A 24,612-nucleotide genomic window follows, 5' to 3' on the forward strand; every position below is an offset into this window, starting at 1 on the left:
ACATCAATGCGAGCTGTGGCAAGAAGGTTTGCTGTGTCTATCAGTGTAGTGTCCTGAGCATGGAGGCGCTACTAGGAGACAGGCCAGTACATCAGAAGATGTGGAGGAAGGCCGTAGGAGGGCAACAACCCAGCAGCAGGACCGCTAACTCTGCCTTTGTGCAAGGAGGAGCAGGAAGAGCACTGCCAGAGCCCTGCAAAATGACCTCCAGCAGGCCACAAATGTGCATGTGTCCACTCAAACAGTCAGAAACAGACTCCATGAGGGTGATGTGAGGGCCTGACGTCCACAGGTGCGGGTTGCACTTACAGCCCAACACCATGCAGGATGTTTGGCATTTGCCAGGGAAAACCAAGATTGGCAAATTTGCCACTGGCGCCCTTTGCTCTTCACAGATGAAAGCAGGTTCAAACTGAGCACATGTGATAGACGTGATAGTCTGGAGACGCCGTAGAGAACATTCTGCTGCCTGCAACATCCTCCAGCATGACCGGTTTGGCAGTGGGTCAGTAATGGGTGTGGGGTGGCATTTCTTTGGGGGGCCGCACAGCCATGTGCTTGTCAGAGGTAGCCTGACTGCAATTAGGTACCGAGATGAGATCCTCAGACCCCTTGTGAGACCACATGCTGGTACGGTTGGCCCTGGGTTCCTCCTAATACAAGACAATGTTAGACCTCATGTGGCTGGAGTGTGTCAGCAGTTCTTGCAGGAGGAAGACATTGATGCTATGGACTGGCCCACCCATTCCCCAGACCTGAATCCGATTGAGCACATCTGGGACATCATGTCTCGCTCCATCCACCAACGCCACGTTCCACCACAAACTGTCCAGGAGTTGGTGGATGGTTTTGTCCAGGCCTGGGAGGACATCCCTCAGGAGACCATCCATCACCTCATCAGAAGAAGCGTTGTAGGGAGGTCATACGGGCACGTGGAGGCCACACACGCTACTGAACCTCATTTTGACTTGTTTTAAGGACATTACATCTAAGTTGGATCAGCCTGTAGTGTGGTTTACCGCTTTGATTTTGAGTGTGACTCCATATTCAGACCTCCATGGGTTGATAAATTTGATTTCCATTGATAATTTTTGTGTGATTTTGTAGTCAGCACATTCAACTATGTAAAGACGAAAGTATTTCATACGATTAGTTCCTTCATTCAGATCTAGGATGTGTTATCTTAGTGTTCCCTTTATTTTTTTGAGCAGTGTAAATTGGGTATGGCCATAGTCGTGCCGATCCACAGAATAAAGAAAACATCATTTTTACTGCACATTAAACGTCATAGAAAATGTATTTAAAGAAATGTCAGAAATTTTCCTGTTTTTCACAAAAAAAAGCTGCATTTATGAACAAAATTTACCACTAGTATAAAGTACAATATGTCACCAAAAACAAAATAAACATATATATATTACAATACAGCTTTTGTCCAAAATGACAAAAATGCTCTAAATGTCCGGTCTTGAAGGGGTTGAATATTTATAAAAACACATCATGACGATTGATGTAAATATCCTATACTACCTGAGATTCTAGTAGTAATAACAGGCTATGTCCTTTTCCTCTTTTGCAGAACCTACATACATCACCATGGCTCCACCAACATGTGATCTGTTAATTAACTGCACGTTGACTGACAAGGACTGCAATTATGGATTCCGCTTAGATCAGAATGGCTGCCGCATCTGTCAGTGTAAAACAAGTAAGTCAGTTTCATTGTATTTTGTAGGTGGCATACCTCACATTACTTGGCTGGGGTTTGACGTATGTAAACTCATGTGCAAATGCAACAAAATAAGAAATAATGGCACTTTATGAGTATGGTTCTACTACTAAATATGTTTGGACAAATAGAGTATGCCATTTTAAGTTATACGAAATGATGGCCTTTTCTGTGTATCATCTTTCTACTACAGTGACCCCTCGACCTACGATGGCCCCGACATACGATAATTTCAACATGCGATGGCCTCTCAGAGGCCATCGCATGTTGAAGGCAGCATCAAAATACAATGCTTTTTTATGTTGGGGGCCATCGCATAAACGGCTATCCGGCAACACAGACTGCTTCAGCTGCCGCTGGATAGCCGTTTACGGTGCCCCGTGAGCTCCGGTGATGGTCACTGACCTGTCCTCGGGGCTCCGGCACGTCTTCTTCGGGAACCTCTCCATCGTCGGCGCTCTCCATCGATGTCATCACGTTGCTGCGCACGCCGTCCCGTCATCCAATAGGAGCGGCGTGCGTAGGGATGTGATGGCGGTGACGGAGAGCGAGGATGTCGGGGAAGCAGAGGCCCTACCGGAGCGTCGGGGACACCCCGGGGACGCAGTGACAGTGATGGATGGCGACATTCCTGGCAGCGGTGACGGTCCGGATCGGCGGGGACAGGTGAGTACAACTTCGTCTAACAGTGGTCTACAACCTGCGGACCTCCAGATGTTGCAAAACTACAACACCCAGCATGCCCGGACAGCCGTTGGCTGTCCGGGCATGCTGGGTGTTGTAGTTTTGCAACATCTGGAGGTCCGCAGGTTGTAGACCACTGTCCTATACTTTACATTGCACGGATCCCTCAACATGCGATGGTTTCAACCATCCGTTTGGAACGGGTTACCATCGTATGTTGAGGGACCACTGTATATATGTTGATGGACAAATAGTAGAGTATGCAATTTTAAGTTACTAGGGTGTATACATACTGAGGGAGATTTATCAAAACCGGTGCTGAGGAAAAGTGGTCCAGTTGCTCATAGCAACCAATCAGATTCCTTCTTTTATTTATCAGAGACCTTTTTTTAAATGAAAGAAGCAATCTGATTGGTTGCTATGGGCAGCAGGTTGACTTTTCCTCTACACAGGTTTTGATAAATCTCCCCCCACTATACTTAGCCTTATGAATGGATACCATAGCCATTTTTCTTCCTGTTTAAATGTAATAAGATGACTTGTAATATAGTACTTTTTATGCCAATCTCAGATCGGTGGCATGTCAATAATATCATGACTGCTTAGTTTAGTTCTGCCAAAGACGGGAATGCCCTTAAGTATGTCAGCAAACATCATACAGTGCCAAACTCATGCTGGCAGCCAAGTCTCCGGCTTTGCTTGAACATCATGCCAGCACATGCATAGTTAGCAAACCCTTTGGACTAACGGCAGACACCAGAGCTGCTCTCATTGGCCGTTATCACAAAACATACAAAGTCTATTTCATGGGGATGCATATGATGAGGGGGGCTGTTTCTTCTGTAAACCATTGGGGTACAACAAAACATGACAGAATATGTGGTTCAGCAGTGCTGTCAGTGTTAACTGCATTCCCACCAGGTCAAGCACAGAACACATAATAAACCTGATACATTTAAATGTCTTTAAAGAAATAGGCCCTGATATACTAAGAGTGTTGTTTAGTTTTCGATGTGGGTTTTACTTCCCTAGAATTTTTTTCCCACAGTATTTACTAAGGTTTCCCTACATTTTGCACTTTTCCCTACATTTTGCACTTTTCCCTACATTTTGCTTTTTTTTTTTTTTTTTTTTTTACACATGCTCTGATCTGTCTGGTTTTCCTCAGCTGAAATCCACCACATTTTCAGTGGCAACCTTAGTTAAATATGTTGGGATTTTGTGAAATTGTTGGGGAAGCGGACCCTTTTCAGTGTCTACACCCTCTTTTCCCGACAGCCACGCCCCTTTTTCGGGTTTTCTCAGTCAAATGGAGAGTTAGTCTGTTTTTTTCCAATTCTGTCGCAAACAGAATTTATGGCGCAATGTGACAGAATATGGCGCACAACCCTACAAAACATGTCGGGTTTGCAATAGTAAACCAGGGCCATAGGGAATATACTTTGGAATAGTAAATGGTTGGCAATGTGAGGTAAGTTTAAACATGGTGACAGAAAGCCTACTTGAGTGCAGATTGTGTACAGAATTTTCGGCAACTGTAAAATCGGCTACTTTTATCTGTATAGGGGTGTTTCGGGTTTTATACGCGTTCCATACATGTGAGTGGGACTGTTGAAGACATTTCTGTAACAAAATCTGCCATTTGTGAACCCACCCTAAAGCTCCTTCCACACACAGTTTTGCATCTGTATTACATCCGTTTTTTGTAGACTGCAATACAGAGCTCATGTTAGGGCTATTTACATAGGAATATAAAATATGTGTGTATTATAAAAACGTATCATGTGCCACTTTCATTTGGGGATGGAGAAGATCCATTGATGAGTACAGAGAGGGAATAAAGTATGGACGCATTTATATTTGATTAATAATGTATTTTCATTTGTTTGGCATCTGTTTTCCTATTTAGAGGACACCAATCAGTATTTACAGAAATAAGGATGCAATACTGATGTCATACTGGTAACATTATATCCGTAATACATCTGCATTTCACATCCATTTTGCAGATGTATACCCATACACGTGTGAAATAAGCCTTAGTCGTTAGCACAGACAGCTGCATGAAGTAAGGATGTGAAGCACATCTCAACAGTGGAGCACTTTTTTTTTTAATTAACCCCTTAAGGACTGAGCCCTTTTTCACCTTAAGGACTGAGCCCTTTTTCGCAATTCTGACCACCGTCACTTTAAGCGTTAATAACTTTAACCGAATATTCTGATTCTGAGATTTTTTTTCGTGACATATTCTACTTTACTTTAGTGGTAAATTTTCGGCGTTACTTGCATCCCTTCTTGGTGAAAAATCCCCAAATTTCCTAAAAATCCCCATTTTTCTAACTTTGAAGCTCTCTGCTTGTAAGGAAAATGGATATTCCAAATCAATTTTATTTTTATTCACAAATACAATATGTCCACTTTATGTTGGCATCATAAAATGGAAATATTTTTACTTTTTGAAAAAATTAGAGGGCTTCAAAGTATAGCAGCAATTTTCAAAAATTTCATGAAAATTGCTAAATCTGAAGGGACAGATGTTACAGAACTACAACTCCCAGCATGCCTGGGCGGTCTAGGCATGCTGAGAGTTGTAGTTTGGCAACATCTGGAGGGCTACTGTTTGGGCACCACTGTAACAGTGGTCGCCAAACTGTGACCCTCCAGATGTTGCAAAACTACAACTCCCAGCATGCCCAGACAGCCTTTGGCTGTCTGGGCATGCTGAGAGTTGCAGTCCGGCCTTCCTAGTGGTTGCCACAGTAAAGATCACTTTACTTTCACTTTCATTTCTCTCCCCCACCGTCGTTTCCCTACCTGAGCCGTGATCTCCGGTGGATGTCTGCGATGATTGCTGGGCCCCACTCATCTTCTCCTCAGGTACAGTCCTCCATCTTTTCCCCCCCCATGTTCTGCCCGACATCCAGAGGTGGGCAGAACGGGGGGTTTCCATGGCAACCCACTGTCCTGCGCTGCCATTGGTCAGAACTCAGTTCTGACTAATGGCAGGGGATAGGAGGAGATTGCAGCACTGCGACCTCACTCCTATCCCTTAGGATGATTGGGGCTGTCACTGACAACTCCGATCATCCCTATTTTCTGGGTGATCGGGTCACCAGAGACCCGATCAGCCCGGAATTGGAGAAAATCGCATGTCTGAATTGAATGATTTCAGCAGGCATCCCGATCCGGTCCCCAACCGGCTAGCGGCGGGGACTGGAATTCCCACAGGCGTATCCATACGCCCTCAGTCCTTAAAGACTTTAAAACGGGGGCGTATGGATACACCCGCCGTCCTTAACAGGTTAAAGAAGCACTTTTTCTGCATATTCAGCATCACTAGTCCTACATTTGTTTTACTCCAGCACAGCTACATCCATGACCTCTTAACGTTCTCTTTGCCCCAGTGTTTAGAAGTCTTGTATGACCTCTATGTGTTATGCAGAACAGATGGGATGTGAGTAATGTATCACTTATAATAAGTTGTATTTGGAAGAGGTAGGATTAAAATCCATGCTAAAAAGGGATGCGTCACTAGTGTCTGCTGGTAAGAGCTGTTTTTTCGGTGTTTATATTTGCAGTAGGTGATTCTGTTTCAGAGGACGTTATAGCAGTGTCAATAACTGCTGCCACTTTGTTTCTTGTCTTGAATGGGGACAGCGTATCATGCAGGCTATCCCTGGCATTCATTCCAGAAGCTGAAGTTCTGAGCTTCTGGCAGAAATATGCTTTGCTATCTTTGAAGCCTTGTACAAAGGAAGTTTGTTTGCTCACTAAGAAAGAGCCACTCTCTGTTATCTGTGAAATATCAAGGATTAGAGCAAAATTGGTATAAAGCATATACATGGAAAAGCAAGATATGTCACTCACAGTATGGGGTGGCAGTGAAATCGTATTCTCACATCCAGAGCACATAATTTTATTTCATCTCTGTCTAGGATACAGTTCATTTCTTCTTGTTTTAAAAATAGACACATATTTTTATAACTTTGTTAAATTTGTAATACATTTTTATAGGTTTAAAAGAAGTAACGGAAATGTATAAACATATTCATTCACTTAGCTTTGGTAGTTACCATCTGGCAGTGTAGGGCTGTGTTCACACCAGCATTTTTTATATTTGAAACAGATGCAATGACTATACAGAATGCATGCATTTACATGAATTTCTGGGTGTCTTTGGCATCAGTTGGATTCTGATTTTAGTTCATAGTTTGTTTGCAATAATTTGTGTTACAGCTAGGAGAAGAATCAAGCAATGAAAGGCACCGCTATATGTTATGTACCAGGAGGTAACAAGTAACCATAGTGATTATCAAAGCCACCATATATTATACACTGTAGTCCCTAAACATCCTCTGCTGTAAGGCACCTTTAGGGTAGGGTCACAGGTGCAGTATATTACTGCGTATTTGCTGCTGCATATTTTCCTACCCACTGAAGTTAATAGGTAGCAAAATCAGCTGCAGCAAATAGGTAGCAAAATACGGCACGTGTAACCCTACCCTAAAGGGTGTATTCACACCTACAGTATCCTGTGCTTATTAGATGTACAGGATTAGAAGCTGAAAATTTGAAGCTGTGTTCAGTCATTTCAGTCATTTCGTTTTCATTATGCAGCATAAAAACTGCAGCTTCAAATCCTGTGCATCAAATATGCGCAGGATACTGTACGTGTAAATAGACCCTTAAAGGGAATATCTCGTAAGAGCATAACATATAACTTAAATCAGGTTTTTATTATAACATTTTATATTGTGTTTTTAATGTCACCATCTATATATATATATATATATATATATATATATATAGTATTGAAAATGTTCCAGTTTTCAAATTGACCAATAGAGTACACACAATAAACAGACATTTTCTGCTTACTGCAGCTCATCTATCAGCTTTGCTGTGTATACTGGGACTGGGTGGGTAGTGGGTAGGGGATTTTAGGACAGCCCTGCTATACAGGTGGAGACCTAGATAAACAGCATAATACAGATTTCAGTTCTGTATATGTCTCTATTGACACTCCCTTGTTTCTAGAGGAGGGAGCTGGACTCAATTGGGGAGATTTGCCAAAACCTGTCTAGAGAAAAAGTTGCTGAGTTGCCCATAGCAACCAATCAGATCGCTTCTTTCTTTTCTGAAAAATGAAAGACACGATCTGATTGGTTACTATGGGAAACTCAGCAACTTTTCCTCTGGACAGGTTTTGATAATCTCCCCAATAAGTGTATTGAGATTTTTCTCCCACTCATTGCAGCTACCATAAAGCACAAAACCACAAAAATTAATTTTGCCTCAAATATGACTACCCTCAGGAAAATAAAACAATAAAAAAAATTACTACAGCATTAACAACACATAATGTCAATAGACTTACATCTAATTAAAAGCTAAAATAAAATACGAGACAGTACTTTACATAATGGAGATGCCTTCCCCTCAGCTACTGGACTCTAGAGCTACACTATAGGTACACTTTTGTATATATCACTGTAATAGCACTGATAGACTGCTGTATAAATATCTTTAAGGTGCAATTGCTAGTTAATAATATTCATTCGTTATACATTATGATCCAAAAGCTACAGCAGAGTGGAAATGTGAGAAACATAATGCATAAGATAACGGCAAGGGATTTGATAACTAGGTGTTATGGGAGAGTGAAGAGTGTAGCGTAAAGCAGTAAAGATCCTTCCACAAGTATTAAGAAAATATTCTGCAGAGAAAGATCACAGGCAGTCAGGCTCATTTACAAAGGTAGAAAGTGCGGCATATTATCTCATTGTTATGCAGGGGTGCATGGACTTGGAGGGAAAATGGTTATAGCTTCAGTGATGCAGAATATTTTGCAGACTGATAGAGAATTTGGACACCATAACGATAGTGTTATGTGGCCTAGAGAGAGATTGGTATCAAACATGTTCTGCTTGTGTCACATTTCTAAAGAAATTGTGGGGGCACATGGCTTAGGGTTGGGAGGTGGGGATTAAAATTGTCGGGAAGAAATCTGACGGTTCCAAATTTGCAGAAAAAAAAAGTTCTACTGAAACAATTTCTTATTACGGATGTAGAAAGCCTTATCTTGAACCCTGGCAACTTATTCCAATCTTAAGCGTCATTTAAAATGTCAAGATGCTTTATTGAAATACGATGAAAACCATATGATCTATTACAGACTAGTGATGTAACTTGGGTTGTAAGTATTGTGGTCACCCAGTTAAAGTAAGAGAGTAGCGTTGCAGAAAGGGTATGCATGACTGCTTACCAGAAGCGCATGCAGGATTTTCTCAAGGTTTGGGACTTAAAGGGGTACTCCAGCCCTAATTGATCCTATCCTCTATCCTCTTGACGATGTATGATCGTGGGAGTACCACTGTTGAGGACCCCCGCAATCTGTCATTCCGCACCCACCTCTGTGAGCTCTCCGCATCGCTGGAGGCTCCAAGTGTGTAACGTGACAAACATGGGGGAGTATCGTGATATCACAACTCCGCCCCTGTGTGACGTCACGCCCGCAGAAGTCGTGACGTCACGGTACTCCGGCCCTGTGGTTGTTATGCTACACACTTGAAGCCTCTAGCGCTGCGGAGAGCACAAAGGTGGGTGCGCAATGACAGATTGCGGGGGTCCCCAGCGGCGGGACCCCCGCAATCATACATCTTATCCCCTATCCTTTGGATTATTAGGGTCGGAGTACTCTTTTAATAAAAAAAAAATTATATAACCTCCATACCAGGACAAAATATTACCACTGCAGTGTTTTAATAATACCATCATACTAATATTAAATCACTATATACAAACCAATAACACCACCTTACAAGGGACAAATAATTGTACCACACCATAACCACTACCATTACCACCATATAGTGACTGGATAATACCACCGTACTGATAATGAATAGAAACCACTGTACATAGACCCATATCCACCAAAACAGCACCCAAGTATTGGCCATCACAGATATACTCATGCTTTGCAGACCGTACAAGTGATTGCACTGCAGTTGCGTCCAGTGTCTTACAGATGGCATATTCTTGGAGTCATTATGTCCTTTTCTTCGCTATGTGGCTATGACCGCCTTAAAGACTTTTTCCCACCAGGACCCTTTCCTTGTGATGAATCTAGGTATTTATGTTGTCATTTTTTGCAAAACAGATGATTTTATCAGGAAGTTTATTAATTGCAATTCAACACATGTTGTTTATAAGGTTGAATGTACGGCATGTTCTATTTCTTATGTAGGATGTTCACAATGGAGACTTAGTCTGTAATGGTTCTGATGGTTTTTAATGGATTTCAGTAAAGCATCTTGACATTTTAAAATATGTTGGAGTGCTGGTCTGTATACTCTATTTTTTTCTCTATCTGTGGAAGATTGATCCCTGCCTACCTATGTGCAGGTTGAGCTGGCTGAACTGTGGTTTCTTCTTTGGTATTACAACTCACAAACCTACGTTTAACGTTACATCTCAATTATTGGCCTTTTTTTTTCGTATTCCTGGTGCATTAAGATATTCCGACCTATCACATTGCTGGCTAAGGTTAATGCATTAACGATATCCATTGCTACAGTAAATCTGTACTTTATTAAGTAGTTGTGTCCTATTGGCATGAAATATGTACTTGAATCTTAAGCTTGTGCTACTAAAGTATTTAATTGCTTAGCAGAAAAAAAAATCAAAAAAACTTTGGGCTAAAAACATAAACAGTACTCTCTTCACCAATCCCCCTGCTGCTGCCGTTCTGGTAGTGCCTGCGTTCCTTCAGGTCTCAACTTCCTGTGGTCCATCTCGACACAAGGACATGCCTGCTCAGCCAATCAGTGACTTCAGAAAGTCACTGCTGTATCCAAGTGATTGGCTGGGTGGATATTTCCTATGTGTTCAATCGAGGACCAGAAAGCAGAGGACAGCAGGGCCGAATGAAAGAAGTGGGAGAGCTGTTAAGCAAGTTTAGTTTTTTTCAGGTTTTTAACCCAGTTTACATGCTGTTCTTTTAAATGTATGTTATGTAGGTACTGACAAGGCATATATTTATTTTCAGGAAAGTGAACTAGTAACAGTTTGTAGCTATTTTGTTATGAATATAAACTTTAGAGCCATGGTTAAAATATATACATATAAATAAAATCACAGCAGGAAAGGACAATAGCTTTTTTGACTATACAATACCACATCTCATTGACTTGAGCTGGGTTGATGATTTGTGACTGTAAAGAGAAAAGGTTTTCATATTAAAGTGAGAACACCTCCTCACGCTGTAATGAAATGGTCCTTGTCACAGACAAGCCTATAAAAGGCTTCATGGGACGTGACAGACAGTAGAGAACTACACAAGCCTTAATATGGCAGCACACAGAGGAGAACAAGGAAGCCCATTACACACTAAAATGTCCCTTGATTGTTTTAGTCTGATTTTTTTCTCAATCCATTAAGCTATTATTACTATTCACAACATTTAACTTGCAGTTTTCCTTTATTATGGAGCAAGACCCTTTTCAAGCAGAACTAAATAACAAAGAAAGAAAATATTAACACTCTTATCCAGAGGCTTTTATCTTTCCATTACTGTATATGGAATATTCATTGGATTTCTAACAGTCATTGACTACAGGTCTACACATTTCCTGTGAGTGTGCAGACTTCATTAATAAAGTGTATTTCCAGACATTGAAACAAAAGCTGTTCAGGGTATGTGCCTCAGGATGTACAATAAAATGGCTATATTTGTCTGGGAAAACTCCAGTGTATATCTTCATTCAGTTCTATCTCACGCTGCTGTATATTGTCTTTTGCAGAAACCTTTGTAAGAAGAAGGTAGTAGTGACTTTCTTTCTCACCAGTGTCACAATTGAACTACCTTACCATGATAAACAAAGCTGGTAGGGGTATACTTTGTTATATGGCTGACAATGGAAGTTAGTGGTTGTGGAGCACAGACAGCTGAGCTTTCATAAAAATGGCTTAAAGGGGTTATCCACTATAAGGGGATTTTAGTTCGTACCTGGCAGACAGTAATGGACATGCTTAGGAAGGATCTGCGCTTGTCTTGGGGCTAAATGCCTGAGATTACCATAACACTGTGGCTGGCTTTTTGTGAACTTGTATTTCCTGCTTGACTGTTTTTTTTTTTTTTTTTTTTACTACAAATCCCACAATTCTATTTTCCTCCTTCCCACACATCAGCCACCCCACCCATTGAAACAAAAGACCTGTGGTTTTCAATCAGGGTGCCTACAGCTGTTGCATTAGTTGCAGATCGATCCCTCCACCCATTGAAGCAGACAGGCTCCCTGTCATCAGCTGACTAGTGAGTCAGGTCTCGGCCGCATTGCAAGCTGGGAAAAATCTGAGACAACAGTCATTTTGTATGCTGATAAAAATAAATAAGGTACAGACACTATATTATGAACTACACTAACTTTACAGCTCCTGTAGCATAGTCAAATAAAAAAAATTCCCGGAATACCCCTTTAAATACCTCATTAATGCTGGCTTTAATTCCAGCCTTCTCTCCCTTCCCTATAGCTTTGGGTTAAGAGGGTGAAGAGATGCAGAGGCTGGAGAGCCTGACCGTGTCAGTACAGAATAGGTCAGATCGCTGTATGGATTTGTGGGCTCCATGGACTGTCTTTCAGTGCCCTGTATTCTTCCAGTTACATCTCTGGCAGGGGTCCAGGTTTACTATTGGTGAGATCTACAACCTGAAGAGCCGAGGTACGTGCTCTCAAGTCACCCAAGTGCAAGTAAAAAGTGCAAGTGTTCACACAAAAAAAAAAGTGCATTATGATGCGGTCTATCGCAAGCCCTTCTCCGAAATGAGAGAGGCCCCCCTGAGGGTGCTGCTGAGGGTGTATAGATACATGTGAGCAGGATCTCCTCTCCTTATATGTCCATTGTAGGCATCTTGCACCTGGTATTTAAAAATTGAAGATTGAAAGTTGAAGATAGGCCCTTTTTTGCAAACTGGCTGTGAAATCCAGCCAGTGTCCTTTTCCCAATGCAGTGGATGTTATTTATTATATGCGCTTTTTTGCAAAAGGGCTCCTTTGTGGCTGGAGCCAGCTAAATCTGAGCTAAAATTCTAATTACACAATACTTATTAAAGCTGTGTGCCTTTTATAGTAAATTGGGCGCAAGTTAGCCAAAATTGCCCAAAAAATTCTGCTGGGGAAAACGGCATTCTACAGCCAACATTGATAAATGTCCCTCTAATGCTACATTGGGGAAAACTGATTAAAATTGCCATCTACGGGTTGTATAGTGGCTAGAAATACTGTTACTACATATGTACACACATATGACAGCATATCCTAAAATATTTGTTAAAAGGTTAGTGACTATTTAAAGTGTACCTGTAAATTTGGTAAATGTAACACAACATGTCAGCCATTTAAGTGACCCTCTTTTCCAGCTCATATAATGGTCTCTTCACCCTGATGGGGCATATAGGCAGGTGTTGTCTTGATGGGCCAAAGTCTAAAGTATAAATTCCGCAATTAATATGATGAAAACTTGGAACTACAGTAAACTTTGTATATGGAACCACCACTGATCACACTATATTTTAGGGCCACTTCTATGACATTTATTAGGCTCTATTCCCATAGCACCTAAAACTAGGCTTACAGTAACATATGTCGCCTGTTAGATTCCAGTGTACAGAAAAAATTATAAAAAGATAAGTTATAGGCTAAGCTTCCACTTGTTTTTTTTTCTGGCAGTTTTTGAGCCAAAATCAGAAGGGAGGAGAAATGTACCGTAAGTCCTTTCTTTATATGTCCTATTCCTTTTGAATAAATTTCTGCCTTTAACTCAAAAACTGAGTGACGGTTTTCCAAAAAGTGCCTGAAAAAAACAAGTTGAAACTTAGACATAGAGTATTTTTTTTATTTAACTATATACCCCTACATAGAATAGCTGAGACTACTTGAATACTCCGTGCAGTAAACAAAATGTATGACCTCACTGGGCTCGGTTCATATGCCGATTATAGTGTTAAGTCATACCCCTAGGGGTACGCCAGGGGTTGCTTGGGGGTACGCAAAAGCGCTGACAAATACTGGCCATGCATTGGCCAGTATTTGTCAGGGCATAGCCGCAACAGCTCACTGTGCAGTGGCGCGGCACGAGCTACTGTAAGTGAGCTGCGTGGTTGCCGGGGAGACGTGTGACCTCCCCTGACGTTGCGCAGGAGGACGTCACACGTCAGTGCGGCTCCGCCGAACGGGACGCGCTGCGTGAAGGAGCAGGCAACGGGACTGCAGGACACCAGGTAAAAAAAAAAAAAGGTAAAAACAACTGTATGGGCCGGAGGTATTAAAATGGAGGGGGAGAGGGATAATGGCGGAGGTGGGAATGGGGAATAATAAAGCACAAGGCATTAAAATTTAATACCTTGTATTTTATTACTCCCCATTCCCCCTCACCCCCCCCCCCTCCACCATTATCCCTCTCCCCTTCCATCTTAATCCCCTTGCGCCATTCCCCCTCCCTCTGATCCCCTTTTGCCATATCGGATAATAATGGCACAAGGGGATTAAGATGGAAGGGGGATAATTGCAAAAGGGGATTAAGATGGAGGGGGGATAATCAACCCCAAGTAATTTTTATATATCAGCTTCAAGCCACAGGTTTAGGTCTCCCAGTTCATTAGTATTGCAGCGATAGAAGGGAACCTTATACTCAGATAATATTATAAAACTTAACTTTTAATATAGCTATTAAAAACAACAAAACAACCAAAAATAGCTCACTAGTGCACAAAAACTTAATATCATGGACCGCCACCAATTGATGTAGATATAGCTTGTTACTGCATTAATATCCACTTATAGACAGTCCTTTTGTTTATTCTTGGAGGACTGTCAGCAATATTTCATAATAGGGCTCTTGTCCCCAGCTATTTATCCATTTCAGGGGTAGTAAAGTGCCTCTGGTATATTCGCACAAAATCCCTCGGCCACAAAAGTGCAAATGTGTACTCAGTCAGTGCTAGAATACTCTATTCTCCTTTCTGTAGATAAAGTGCTAGATATTTCAAAGTTCATCAAGGTGATCAGTGCATTTCATTCCATGGGACTCCCCATTATCATAATCCTTGCAGCAACAACTGGATATTGCACTTCACACAGCAGCATTTCATCATTGCACTCATCACTGTTAGCAACAACACTTAGATGTCCGAATGGACTCTAGATTAATACAGTCTCGTTAGCAGCATCTGAGAATTGCACTTAGTAACAGCATATTGGCATTGCACTTTATCCACAATTCCGTACACCTTCAGTGCAGCAGTCCCACTGGACTCTAATTTAACACAGTCTTGTTAGCAGCCTTTGAGAATTGCATTTAATATAAGCAGCATATAGACATTGCACTTATCCATTATTCCATCAGAACAGCAATAGTCCTCCGATAGCAGCTGCATAGTGAGACTAATCCTGTAGCGGCGTCTGTATCATTGCACTTGCCCTATTTGCATAGACAGTACTCATAATCAAACAACACGTCTGTGTTGATCCATAGTATATTTACGTATCTGTCGCGTGTCCAGACAGGGGTCCTACGCGTTTCCTTTGCCATCAGTCATCAGGGACCGGCGTCTTGGCATGTTGCAGTGTGCCCGGATCTCTGTGTGCGTCTCTGGTGGCGGCCGTACACTGAATAATCAGTTCGCACTGTTTTTTATAGCCTGTAACTCCTCCTCCCCATAGTCACATGACTCCCTCGACCCAGGTACTGCGCGTAGAGGTTTCGGAGTATCCCGCTGCGTGGGAGGGTTTGATGTGTGTCAGGTAGCGCTTCACGCCTCGTTCTGACATCCGGCAGTCTTGACAACCACTCGTTTGTATTCCAAGCCTTGATACTGATGCCGATCAAGACGTCCTTCTCTGATCAGGTAGATATTATATACACCTATTTACTTGACCCATTAAGTCAGTATCACAGATCTTAACATGTGAATGTAACATATTTGAAAGAGATCCATTTTGCCCAACATCAGTAGATGCATGTTTTTCACCCTATTCCTTTTCTTGACAGCTAACGTAGGGTTATATAAGACTTATTTTAGATAAAACATGCATAAGATATAAAATCATTTAATCCTTTAGGCTTGACAGTGTCCAATCTAGAGGTCCACTCCGCTTCCCTCTGCAGGAGGTTCTTGTCCCAATTTCCTCCTCTTGGTGATTGGGGGTCCACCTCTATCACCTGTATCTTTAGATTTACTGGACTACAGTCATGATGATTCGCAAAATGAATACCCACTGGGGTGTCCCTAGCATGTATTATATCCCCCAGGTGTTCCTGAATTCTTTTTTTTAAGGGGCCTAAAAGTCTTGCCTATGTAATTTTTTGGACACACACATGTAAGAAGGTATACTACACCCTTTGTGTCACAATTAGCAAATGACCTCATTTCAAATTCTTGTGTGACACTGGAAAATGTCTTACTTTTCTTGATATAGGGACAAACGGTACATTTGCCACATGGATAGGTCCCTTTGATTTTAGATGTTAACCATTGGTCCGGTTTGATAGGTTGTAGGTAACTATGTGTAAGCCTATCCTTCATATTTTTTGTGCTGACAGTCCTCCAAGAATAAACAAAAGGACTGTCTATAAGTGGATATTAATGCAGTAACAAGCTATATCTACATCAATTGGTGGCAGTCCGTGATATAACTGCCAAGGTGCAATTTCCAAACAAATGAAAAAATTCCAGAAAAACCAGCAGAAAAAACGCCAGACACAGGAAATTGCACTGGCGTTTTTTCAGGCGTTTTTTCAGGAGTTTTTTTCAACCCAAAAAACGCAGGACAAAAAACCAAATAGAAACTTAGCCTAAGATGCTGAGGACGGCAGTGTTGTTTTTTTTCTGGATTTTTATATGTGTCAGATTTGTTATCTCTACAGCAGAAAATAATTTGTTTATCTGAATGAGGTTGTTGTGTCGCAAGCACATAGATTTAGAGGTGTAGAAATATTTTTCACGAAATGTGCTGTTTGTAAGTTCACCTTAAATCAGTAATAGTCAATAAATGTGGAGCACTGTGCTCCTATTGCTGTTTATATATTGGCACTGGTAAAGCATAATATTCCCACTACGAGTTTACGTCCTCTTTAAATCAGAGGGTCAGTCTAATAAATTAGTTAGCAGAATCAAGATTTCATGGCTTTGACACATCATCTGTCACCAGCGCTAAGAGGTTCAGTAGTCCAGCCAGAGATTAATGTGGAAGAATACCTGAGTGCCTCTTAATTGAGGAATACATTTCACGCAGGTAAATTACTTTGAATAAGTCTCTCTTGTAGACTCACCAACATTGAATCTGTTTGATTGGAAACCTGAGGGATCAATATGACCTTGTAAGAAGCGGCGGTGGCGAGCATGCATAAACACCTGTACCACTCTGACCCAGCAGGGGTCTGTTCTCATTAGATGGAGCAGTGCAGAGTACAAATAAATCACTGATTGTGACTGCATCCAGCCGGGTGCTATCATCCTTGAAAACATTATATACAATCAGTGGGCTTTCATGCCCAGCAGTTAAGTGCCTCTCACTGTGGTCAAATTAACATAGCCACCAGGACAGGACCCCTCTCTGCAGAGGTTAATTGTTTCTTTCTGCGATTTTCTGGGAACGTGAAACTGGGAAGTATCAGGTGGTTTCATCGGTAGAATATGTGGCAGCTTGTCAAAGCGATGCGAGCCGGTATTGAAGTTTGTGTAAATACCTATATGTTGTTTTTGAAGTGCACATTTAGAATAGTACCCAGTAAAACTACCTTTAATTAAGCACAAATGTATCACAAATGAGACCTAGTTTCAAGGGACTCACTCCATTTCTCCTTGCATATCATAAATAGAAAGTAATCCTTTAATCATTATCAATTATACCTACTGAGCTTTCATCTTAGTACAGCATGTAGGAAAATTGTGCTCTTGCCTTTAGCTCACTGATTCCATTATCGGGATATTCACAGTTTAAAATGATGAGCGCGTTATCTGTGTCCTAAAGCGCCTTGTATATAGCATATGAAACTACTGTCCTGTCTCCCATTAAAGCTACTGAATGCTTCCTAACTCAGAAAGCAGTGTCTTGTGTCAGAACCTCGCTCTTCTCAGTATATCGGGTGGGAACATCATAAGATTTTGTCACATACCGTTGGACTATTCATTTGTCATGTGTTAGAGGTAAACTCTAGTGAAGCCCAGCATTTCTGTAATGAATTCTTACCGCATCCATCTCACTTCCTAAATAAGAAGTATTCAGCTTTGCAAGATTGCTAAGTGGTCTATGGTTACACAAACAGATTTCCACACTCTAGTTATCTTTAAATGCTATTGCTTAACATACGTAATATTGATATAAAATCCAGTTATATTATGGATCCAAATTTCTATACTGTAAATCCTAATCCTAGGCTGGAAATTGAGCTCACTTTGTAGATCAGATACAATACAAAATTAGTTTTTAAAAGAAATCTGTCATCAGTTTCATGTACACTAACCTGTCATACTTACCTGATCCTGTTCCGTGCTCTGGTTCTCCCGCGATCTTCCGATTTTTCTTCTGTTCCAGGGCCAATTTGGTGCATGGGCGGAGCTTCATGAAATCACCACTGCTGTTTGCTAGTAGCGGGACCCAGCAGAGACACAGCAGCAGTTACATTAGGAAGCTCCTTCCATGCTCCAAGTTGGCCCCAGAACAGACAATACAGCGGAAGATTGTGAGAGAACCAGGGCACAGAACTGGATCAGGTAAATATCGGTGTTGCCTACGCTACCTGTTTGTAGTGGCAGGTTAGTGACATTGATGACAGATTTCCTTTAATCCTTCTCATGATTCATTTTTAAAATGTGCACCTATTTTATATGCTCATGTGAATAGCCCTATAAATCAAGATATGCTCTATATTGCGGTCCACAAAAGGCAGATATAGCTGTAAATAACACTTGTGCACGAGTGGCCTTAATGGGGTTAGCCAAACCCATACATTTTTAAAATGTACACCTATTTTATGCGCCCATCCGATCGCCATTATTTCTGTATTACACAAAAATAGATATGGATGTAAATAATGTTTGTGCTCAAGCAGGGGTTATCTGATGAAAGCTTTTCACTCAGAATATGATGCCATGAATTATATTGTAACCATCCTTAAATAAATTGATGTTTCGGTCCTACCAGGAGGTCCAGATAGGACCGAAACGTCAATTTATTTAAGGACTGTTCCAAAAAATCTGTTGCATCATATTCTGAGTGTCAAGTTTATTTGACAAGTATTAAGAGGATTGGGATTCCTACTTGACCAACTACTAGGAGGAAGTGCCATATCTCTTGCATACTGATGAAAGCTTAATTCATTTTTTTTTTCAGTCATGTGCCCAGGCTTGGTAATAATAATAAAAAAAAAAAAGCTTATACATACCTCTCTCGCTCCCTATATTGGGGCGTCATATCTGACACTTTGCGTAGCATCTGCAGCTGACATAACAGTGCTGAATAAGGCAGGACACTGCTGCGACCATTGATTGGCAGATCTTCACTGTTGGCTACATCACTGCAGGGAAATGTCAGGGGCTGCAGGCTGGACGCCATGATACCATAGACTGGTGGGGAGAGTGAGAGGTATAAGCTTATTTTTTTTATTTTTTATTTTATTACCAAGCCAGGGAACATAACTTAAAATTTTTTTTTCACCAGATAACCCCCTAAAGGGTTATGCAAACTGTTTAAAATACTGGTCGGCTGGGTCCAATACCCACCACCTCCACTGAACAGCTGTTTGAAGAGGCTGTGGCGGTTTACTACTGCTTGTCCTGCAATTGCTGTACATGTAGTAGCAGCAATACAAATAACTGCAGTGTTTCCATTGAATGGGACAAGGCATCGGCTCCTTGCTGAGACACTACTAAGAATACAGCAGGACAAGCAGCTGTAAACAGTGAAGAGGCTGCCACAATTGCACGTGCACTGCAGACTCCTCAAACAGCTGATTGTTGGGGTGCCTCAAGTTCCCACCCTACCATTCTGATATTGATGGCCTATTCTGGGGGGATAGACCGTAAAATGTTGAAAATTTTTATGTAGATTCAGTGATTAAATAGTGTATAAAGGTTAACATAAACATGAAATATATTGCATTAATTCTGCTTATGCTCAGTTACAGCCTGTATCGTGGTGCATAGCTAGGGTCACAGTTCCGCAATCCGGTATTGCACTAGTCAGACTTAATCTCGTGTAGAAGGTGCAGTGGTAACCATTGAGCTACCATTTTTCTCTGGCACATACAGACCAAGTTTCTTCTTAGTGTCAGTGTTTTGTTTGGTAGGAAATAGTACATTCCCGCTAAGCATTTTGAACAACACTTCTCTCATTGTTCCAGATGTATTTTGCCAAATCACTTAATTCAGCAGTGTGTACTTGATAAAAAAGCTGAATAGAGAAATGAGAAACGACGGAACGTCACGGAGGGGTCAGCAGTTCAGCCTACTGTCAAGAGTCTCCTGGCAACTTTTTGCTTCTTTCCAGTCGTATGACAAGAGCTTTGTCTCGCAGACATTATGACTTGTCAATATAGCGGGCTAAACATTTTACAGGATGGCAGAAAATGAAAAGGAGGTCAAATGGATGTTGTCTCATATAAATAATTCTGTGTTACGTACAAGATGAAAGCTTTTTAAACATCTCCAGTCTTACATATTATTGTGTGTAAATATTGGAAGACTAGGGTGTCAGAACTGCCTAAATACTTCCTACACTGAGATCTCAGGGGCCACATTTGTTTATCTACTGTTCCTACTGCTACTGTCTGTGTACCATGCAATCACATGCCGTACCTACTGTGTACAGAACAACTACAGTACATGGACTCTATGTAGTCTGCTTTTTTTAGCGCGTCTATAAAGCAGCTTAAAGGGTTACTCCAGTGAAAAACTATTTAATTTAAATTAACTGGTGCCAGAAAGTTAAACAGATTTGTAAATTACTTCTATTAAAAAATTCTTCCAGTACTTATCAGCTGCTGTTTAGTACAGAGAAAGTTATTTTCTTTTTGAATTTCTTTTCCGTCTGTCTACAGTGCTGTGGGTATCTAAAAGAAAAATGAAAAATATACATAAGATTTATAGAAAAGAAAGAATGCACAGAAGGGTTCAATGCACCCATTGCTGAAACAAAGCTTGTAACCTTGAAAAAATGTAGCTATTCGCTATAACAGTGATGGCAATTTGTATGATTCTTAGGCCCAAGTAGGTACCAGTGCTTGGGTGTGACTACTACCACTGCACCCCTTTTAGCTATGCTAACATCAGGTTTATTGTGCATTCTTGTCCAAAAATAGTTTATTTATGTCTATATTAAAGCAAAGAATGTCTCTATTGTTTCCCCAAGAGAATACTGTCAATATGTCGTTACCATTGCCCAATTTACTTTGGTTTTAACTTGTTCCATATAAGACATTGCAGTTCCTATTTCAGCTGCCAAGAAATACATTCTTACATTTTTCATACCATAATTTGTAATTTGTGCATTTTCTGTTTCTTTTAAAGGAGAGGAGCTTTGCACTGGACTTATATCAGGTTGTGCCCTGGACTGTCCCTATGGCTTTCAGACTCATTTCCACAACTGTGAGATCTGCCAGTGCCGACCAAGGCCCAAGAAGTGCAAGCCAATAGTCTGTGACAAATATTGTCCATTCGGCTACCTGTAAGTATTCACAGTGCTTTTTCATTGTTGAGGAAATGTTAGTCTCATAAAAACTCATAAAATTCTGGGATATGTCTCCCTGAAGCCCTCCAGCATGAAATAGTATTCTGAGCTAGAAACTCCCTGCATTTTAATAAATGTTCTGTCTGACAGAAGCGTCTGCAACCTCTGTGTGCATATTTTTGCTCAAACAACTTCATTTATTACGTTTATAGTACATCTCTGGATATGATATGCAACTTAAGCAGGGGGGCAACAGTGGTCCCCGATTTATTTCTTTTGTACATATGTATTACACTGACAGAACATCCTAATGTATTCTTTTCTAAAACCCCTGGTATTCTGTAACTTTTTGGATGTACCTGCCAGTCATACAACCATTCATCTGTTGTCAGTGGAAATTAAAATACCTGGTAGTATTATGTTCTTGTAGCAAACCGTGTTTTCTTATTTTAATGATGTCTCCTTCATGCATATTTCAGGTCTGATATATTATGTATTTTTTTATGTGAACAAAAAATAGTAGCAGCAAATTTAAAATATTTATTGAAATAATTAAAATGTTGTAAACATTATGAAACGGTAATATAGTAAGTTGCCTATAAAACTGCCATCATTAAAGTAAAATAACTTTTAGAACAATTAAAAACAGTTATTGGTATGTAAGTAATATTTGTCATCTCGCCAGCCTCTTAATGAGAGCACTTCACCCGCATGTATCGAAGATAGACAGACAGATTTTTGTTAAAGGAGTGTGTTTTTTTCCCCTCTATATCCTATATGGTTGGACTGGCTCACCAGAGTACCTGAGGATCCTTCAGTGGGCCCAGGCTCTGACACAATGACAGGACCAGCAAAATACAACATTAATTTAGAGCTAAATTAGGGCACAGTTTCTTGCCAGTAGAGTCTATTTCTCAGTAATCAGTATCACTGTAACCATGCTGACTGGTAGAATTAAGCTAACATGTAATCTTTATATCATAGGGTAAGAACGGAACCCCCCAAAACAGCAGTTTTTTTTTCTGAATACATTTAATGGTAACATTAAGGGTAAAAAAAATATTTTTAGGATATGAACTGCAGACAGTGTGATGTGAAAGGAAGGCAATATCAAACATACCTTTGCTAGTGTTGATGGGTTTGCAACAACTTATAAAATTATGATTTTCTTCCCAGGCTCAAGTGTCAAGGAGCTGAGCTGCTCAAGTTTCACAGTATTGTATAGTATTTGGAGACGCAGTTCGGCGACCTGAATGTCAATTAACTAGGACAGGAAAGGGTCAGGGACACAGGATATAAACAATACTTTGGCACTTAAGCAGCTTGGCCCTGTCTCCTTGACACTTGTTTAGAAAATCATAATTTTATAAGTGGTAAACCCATCAACACCAACAAAGGTATGTGTTGATTTCCTCTGGTGGGCCCAAGGATCCTTAGGCCATGTTCAAAAGACTACATTTCTGAGCAGAATCCGTCAGAAAAAAATCCCTGGAAGTCCCATTGTTTTCAATAGGATACTGCTGCTCCTTGCACACGGCAAAGTTTCAGTTTCTGGCCTCCACAAAAAGAATTAACAAGTCAATTATTTCAGCAGACACCACTCAGAAATGCATTGCTGTCTATGGAGACAGTGCATTTCCAAACGGTTCTAATGCCAGCATGTTCCAGCCGGTGCCTACTATTGAGGAATGTCCGCCTGTGTATTCTTGGCAGATATTCCACAAATATTCTGCTGTGTGAACATAGCCTTAGTCTGACTGACACTAGTTCGAATCATACTTTGTCTTCATAAAGGTTTGCCATACATGTTTTGGTAGCCACTCTTATTTGTAATGTGATGCCAAAGATCAGTTTACGTTGAAACTTTAGGAATGAGTATCTGAATGAAGCTCCAGTCTCTGGTCTACTCACTTGTTGTTCTTGCACCTTAGTTAAATATGTACAGTCATGGCTGTAAATGTTGGCACCCCTAAATATTTTCTAGAAAATGAAGTATTTCTCACAGAAAAGGATTGCAGTAACACATGTTTTGCTATACACATGATTATTCCCTGTGTATGTATTGGAACTAAACCACAAAAGGGAGGAAAAAAAGCAAATTGGACATAATGTCACACCAAACTCCAAAATTGTTGACACCCTTTCAAAATTGTGGAAAAATAGCATTGTTTCAAGCATAAGATGCTCCTTTAAACTCACCTAGGGCAATTAAAAGGTGTGGGCAATATAAAAATTACACCTTAAGGCAGATAGAAAGGAGAGAAGTTCACTTAGTATTTGCATTGTGTATCTGTGTGTGCCACACTAAGCATGGACAACAGAAAGAGGAGAAACTGTCTTAGGACTTGAGAACCAAAATTGTGGAAAAATATCAACAATCTCAAGGTTAGAAGTCCATCTCCAGAGAACTAGATTTGCCTTTGTCCACAGTGCGCAACATTATCAAGAAGTTTGCAACCCATGGCACTGTAGCTAATCTCCCTTGGCGTGGACGGAAGAGAAAAATTTATAAAAGGTGTCAACGCAGGATAGTCTGGATGGGGGATAAGCAGCCCCAAACAAGTTCCAGAGGTATTCAAGCTGTCCTGCAGGCTCAGGGAGCATCAGTGTCAGTGCAAACTATTCATCGACATTTAAATGAAATTAAATGCTATGGCAGGAGACCCAGGAGGACCCCACTGCTAATACAGAGACATCAAAATCCAAGACTACATTTTGCAAAAATGAACTTGAGTAAGGCAAATCCTCCTGGGGAAACTTCTTGTGGACAAATGAGACCGAGATAGAGCTTTTTGGTAAAGCACATCATTCTACTGTTTACTGAAAACAGAATGAGGCCTACAAAGAAAAGAACACAGAACCTACAGTGAAATATGGTGGAGGTTCAATGATGCTTTGGGGTTGTTTTGCTGCCTCTGGCACTGGGTGCCTTGAATATGTGCAAGGCATCATGAAATCTGAGGATTACCAATGGATTTTGGGTCGCACTGTACAGCCCAGTAACAGAATGCTGGGTTTGTGTCCGAGATCTTGGGTTTTCCAGCAGGACAATGACCCAAACATATGTCATAAAGCACCCAGAAATGGATGGCAACTAAGCGCTGGAGAGTTCTGAAGTGGCCAGCAATGAGTCCAGATCTAAATCCCATTGAACACGTGTACAGATCTTAAAATTGCTGTTGGGAAAAGACGCCTTCCAATAAGAGAGACCTGGAGCAGTTTGCAAAGGAAAAGTGAGAGGTGTAAGAAGCTTATTGATGGTTATAGGAAGCGACTGATTTCAGTTATTTTTTCCAAAGGGTGTGCAACCAAATATTAAGTTAAGGGTGCCAATAATTTTGTCCAGACCATTTTTGGACTTTGGTGTGACATTATGTCCAATTTGCTTTTTCCCTACCTTTATTGGTTTAGCAAAACATGTGTTACTGTAATCCTTTTCTGTGAGAAATACTTTATTTTCTAGAAAAATTT

At 40.8% G+C, this 24,612-nt stretch overlaps 1 protein-coding gene across 2 annotated transcripts in view; it reads left to right on the forward strand.

The window, feature by feature from the left end:
- Positions 1–24,612, forward strand: part of CRIM1 (cysteine rich transmembrane BMP regulator 1) — a 769,789-nt gene that overhangs the window by 603,224 nt on the left and 141,953 nt on the right. For both annotated transcript variants that reach the window (XM_056567417.1, XM_056567416.1), the window contains 2 exons: positions 1,580–1,708; positions 20,982–21,138. In XM_056567417.1, the coding sequence (XP_056423392.1) occupies positions 1,580–1,708; positions 20,982–21,138 (286 nt within the window). The remainder of the gene's footprint in view (positions 1–1,579; positions 1,709–20,981; positions 21,139–24,612) is intronic.

Source organism: Hyla sarda, chromosome 3 (assembly GCF_029499605.1).
Source record: "Hyla sarda isolate aHylSar1 chromosome 3, aHylSar1.hap1, whole genome shotgun sequence".
NCBI lineage: Eukaryota > Metazoa > Chordata > Amphibia > Anura > Hylidae > Hyla > Hyla sarda.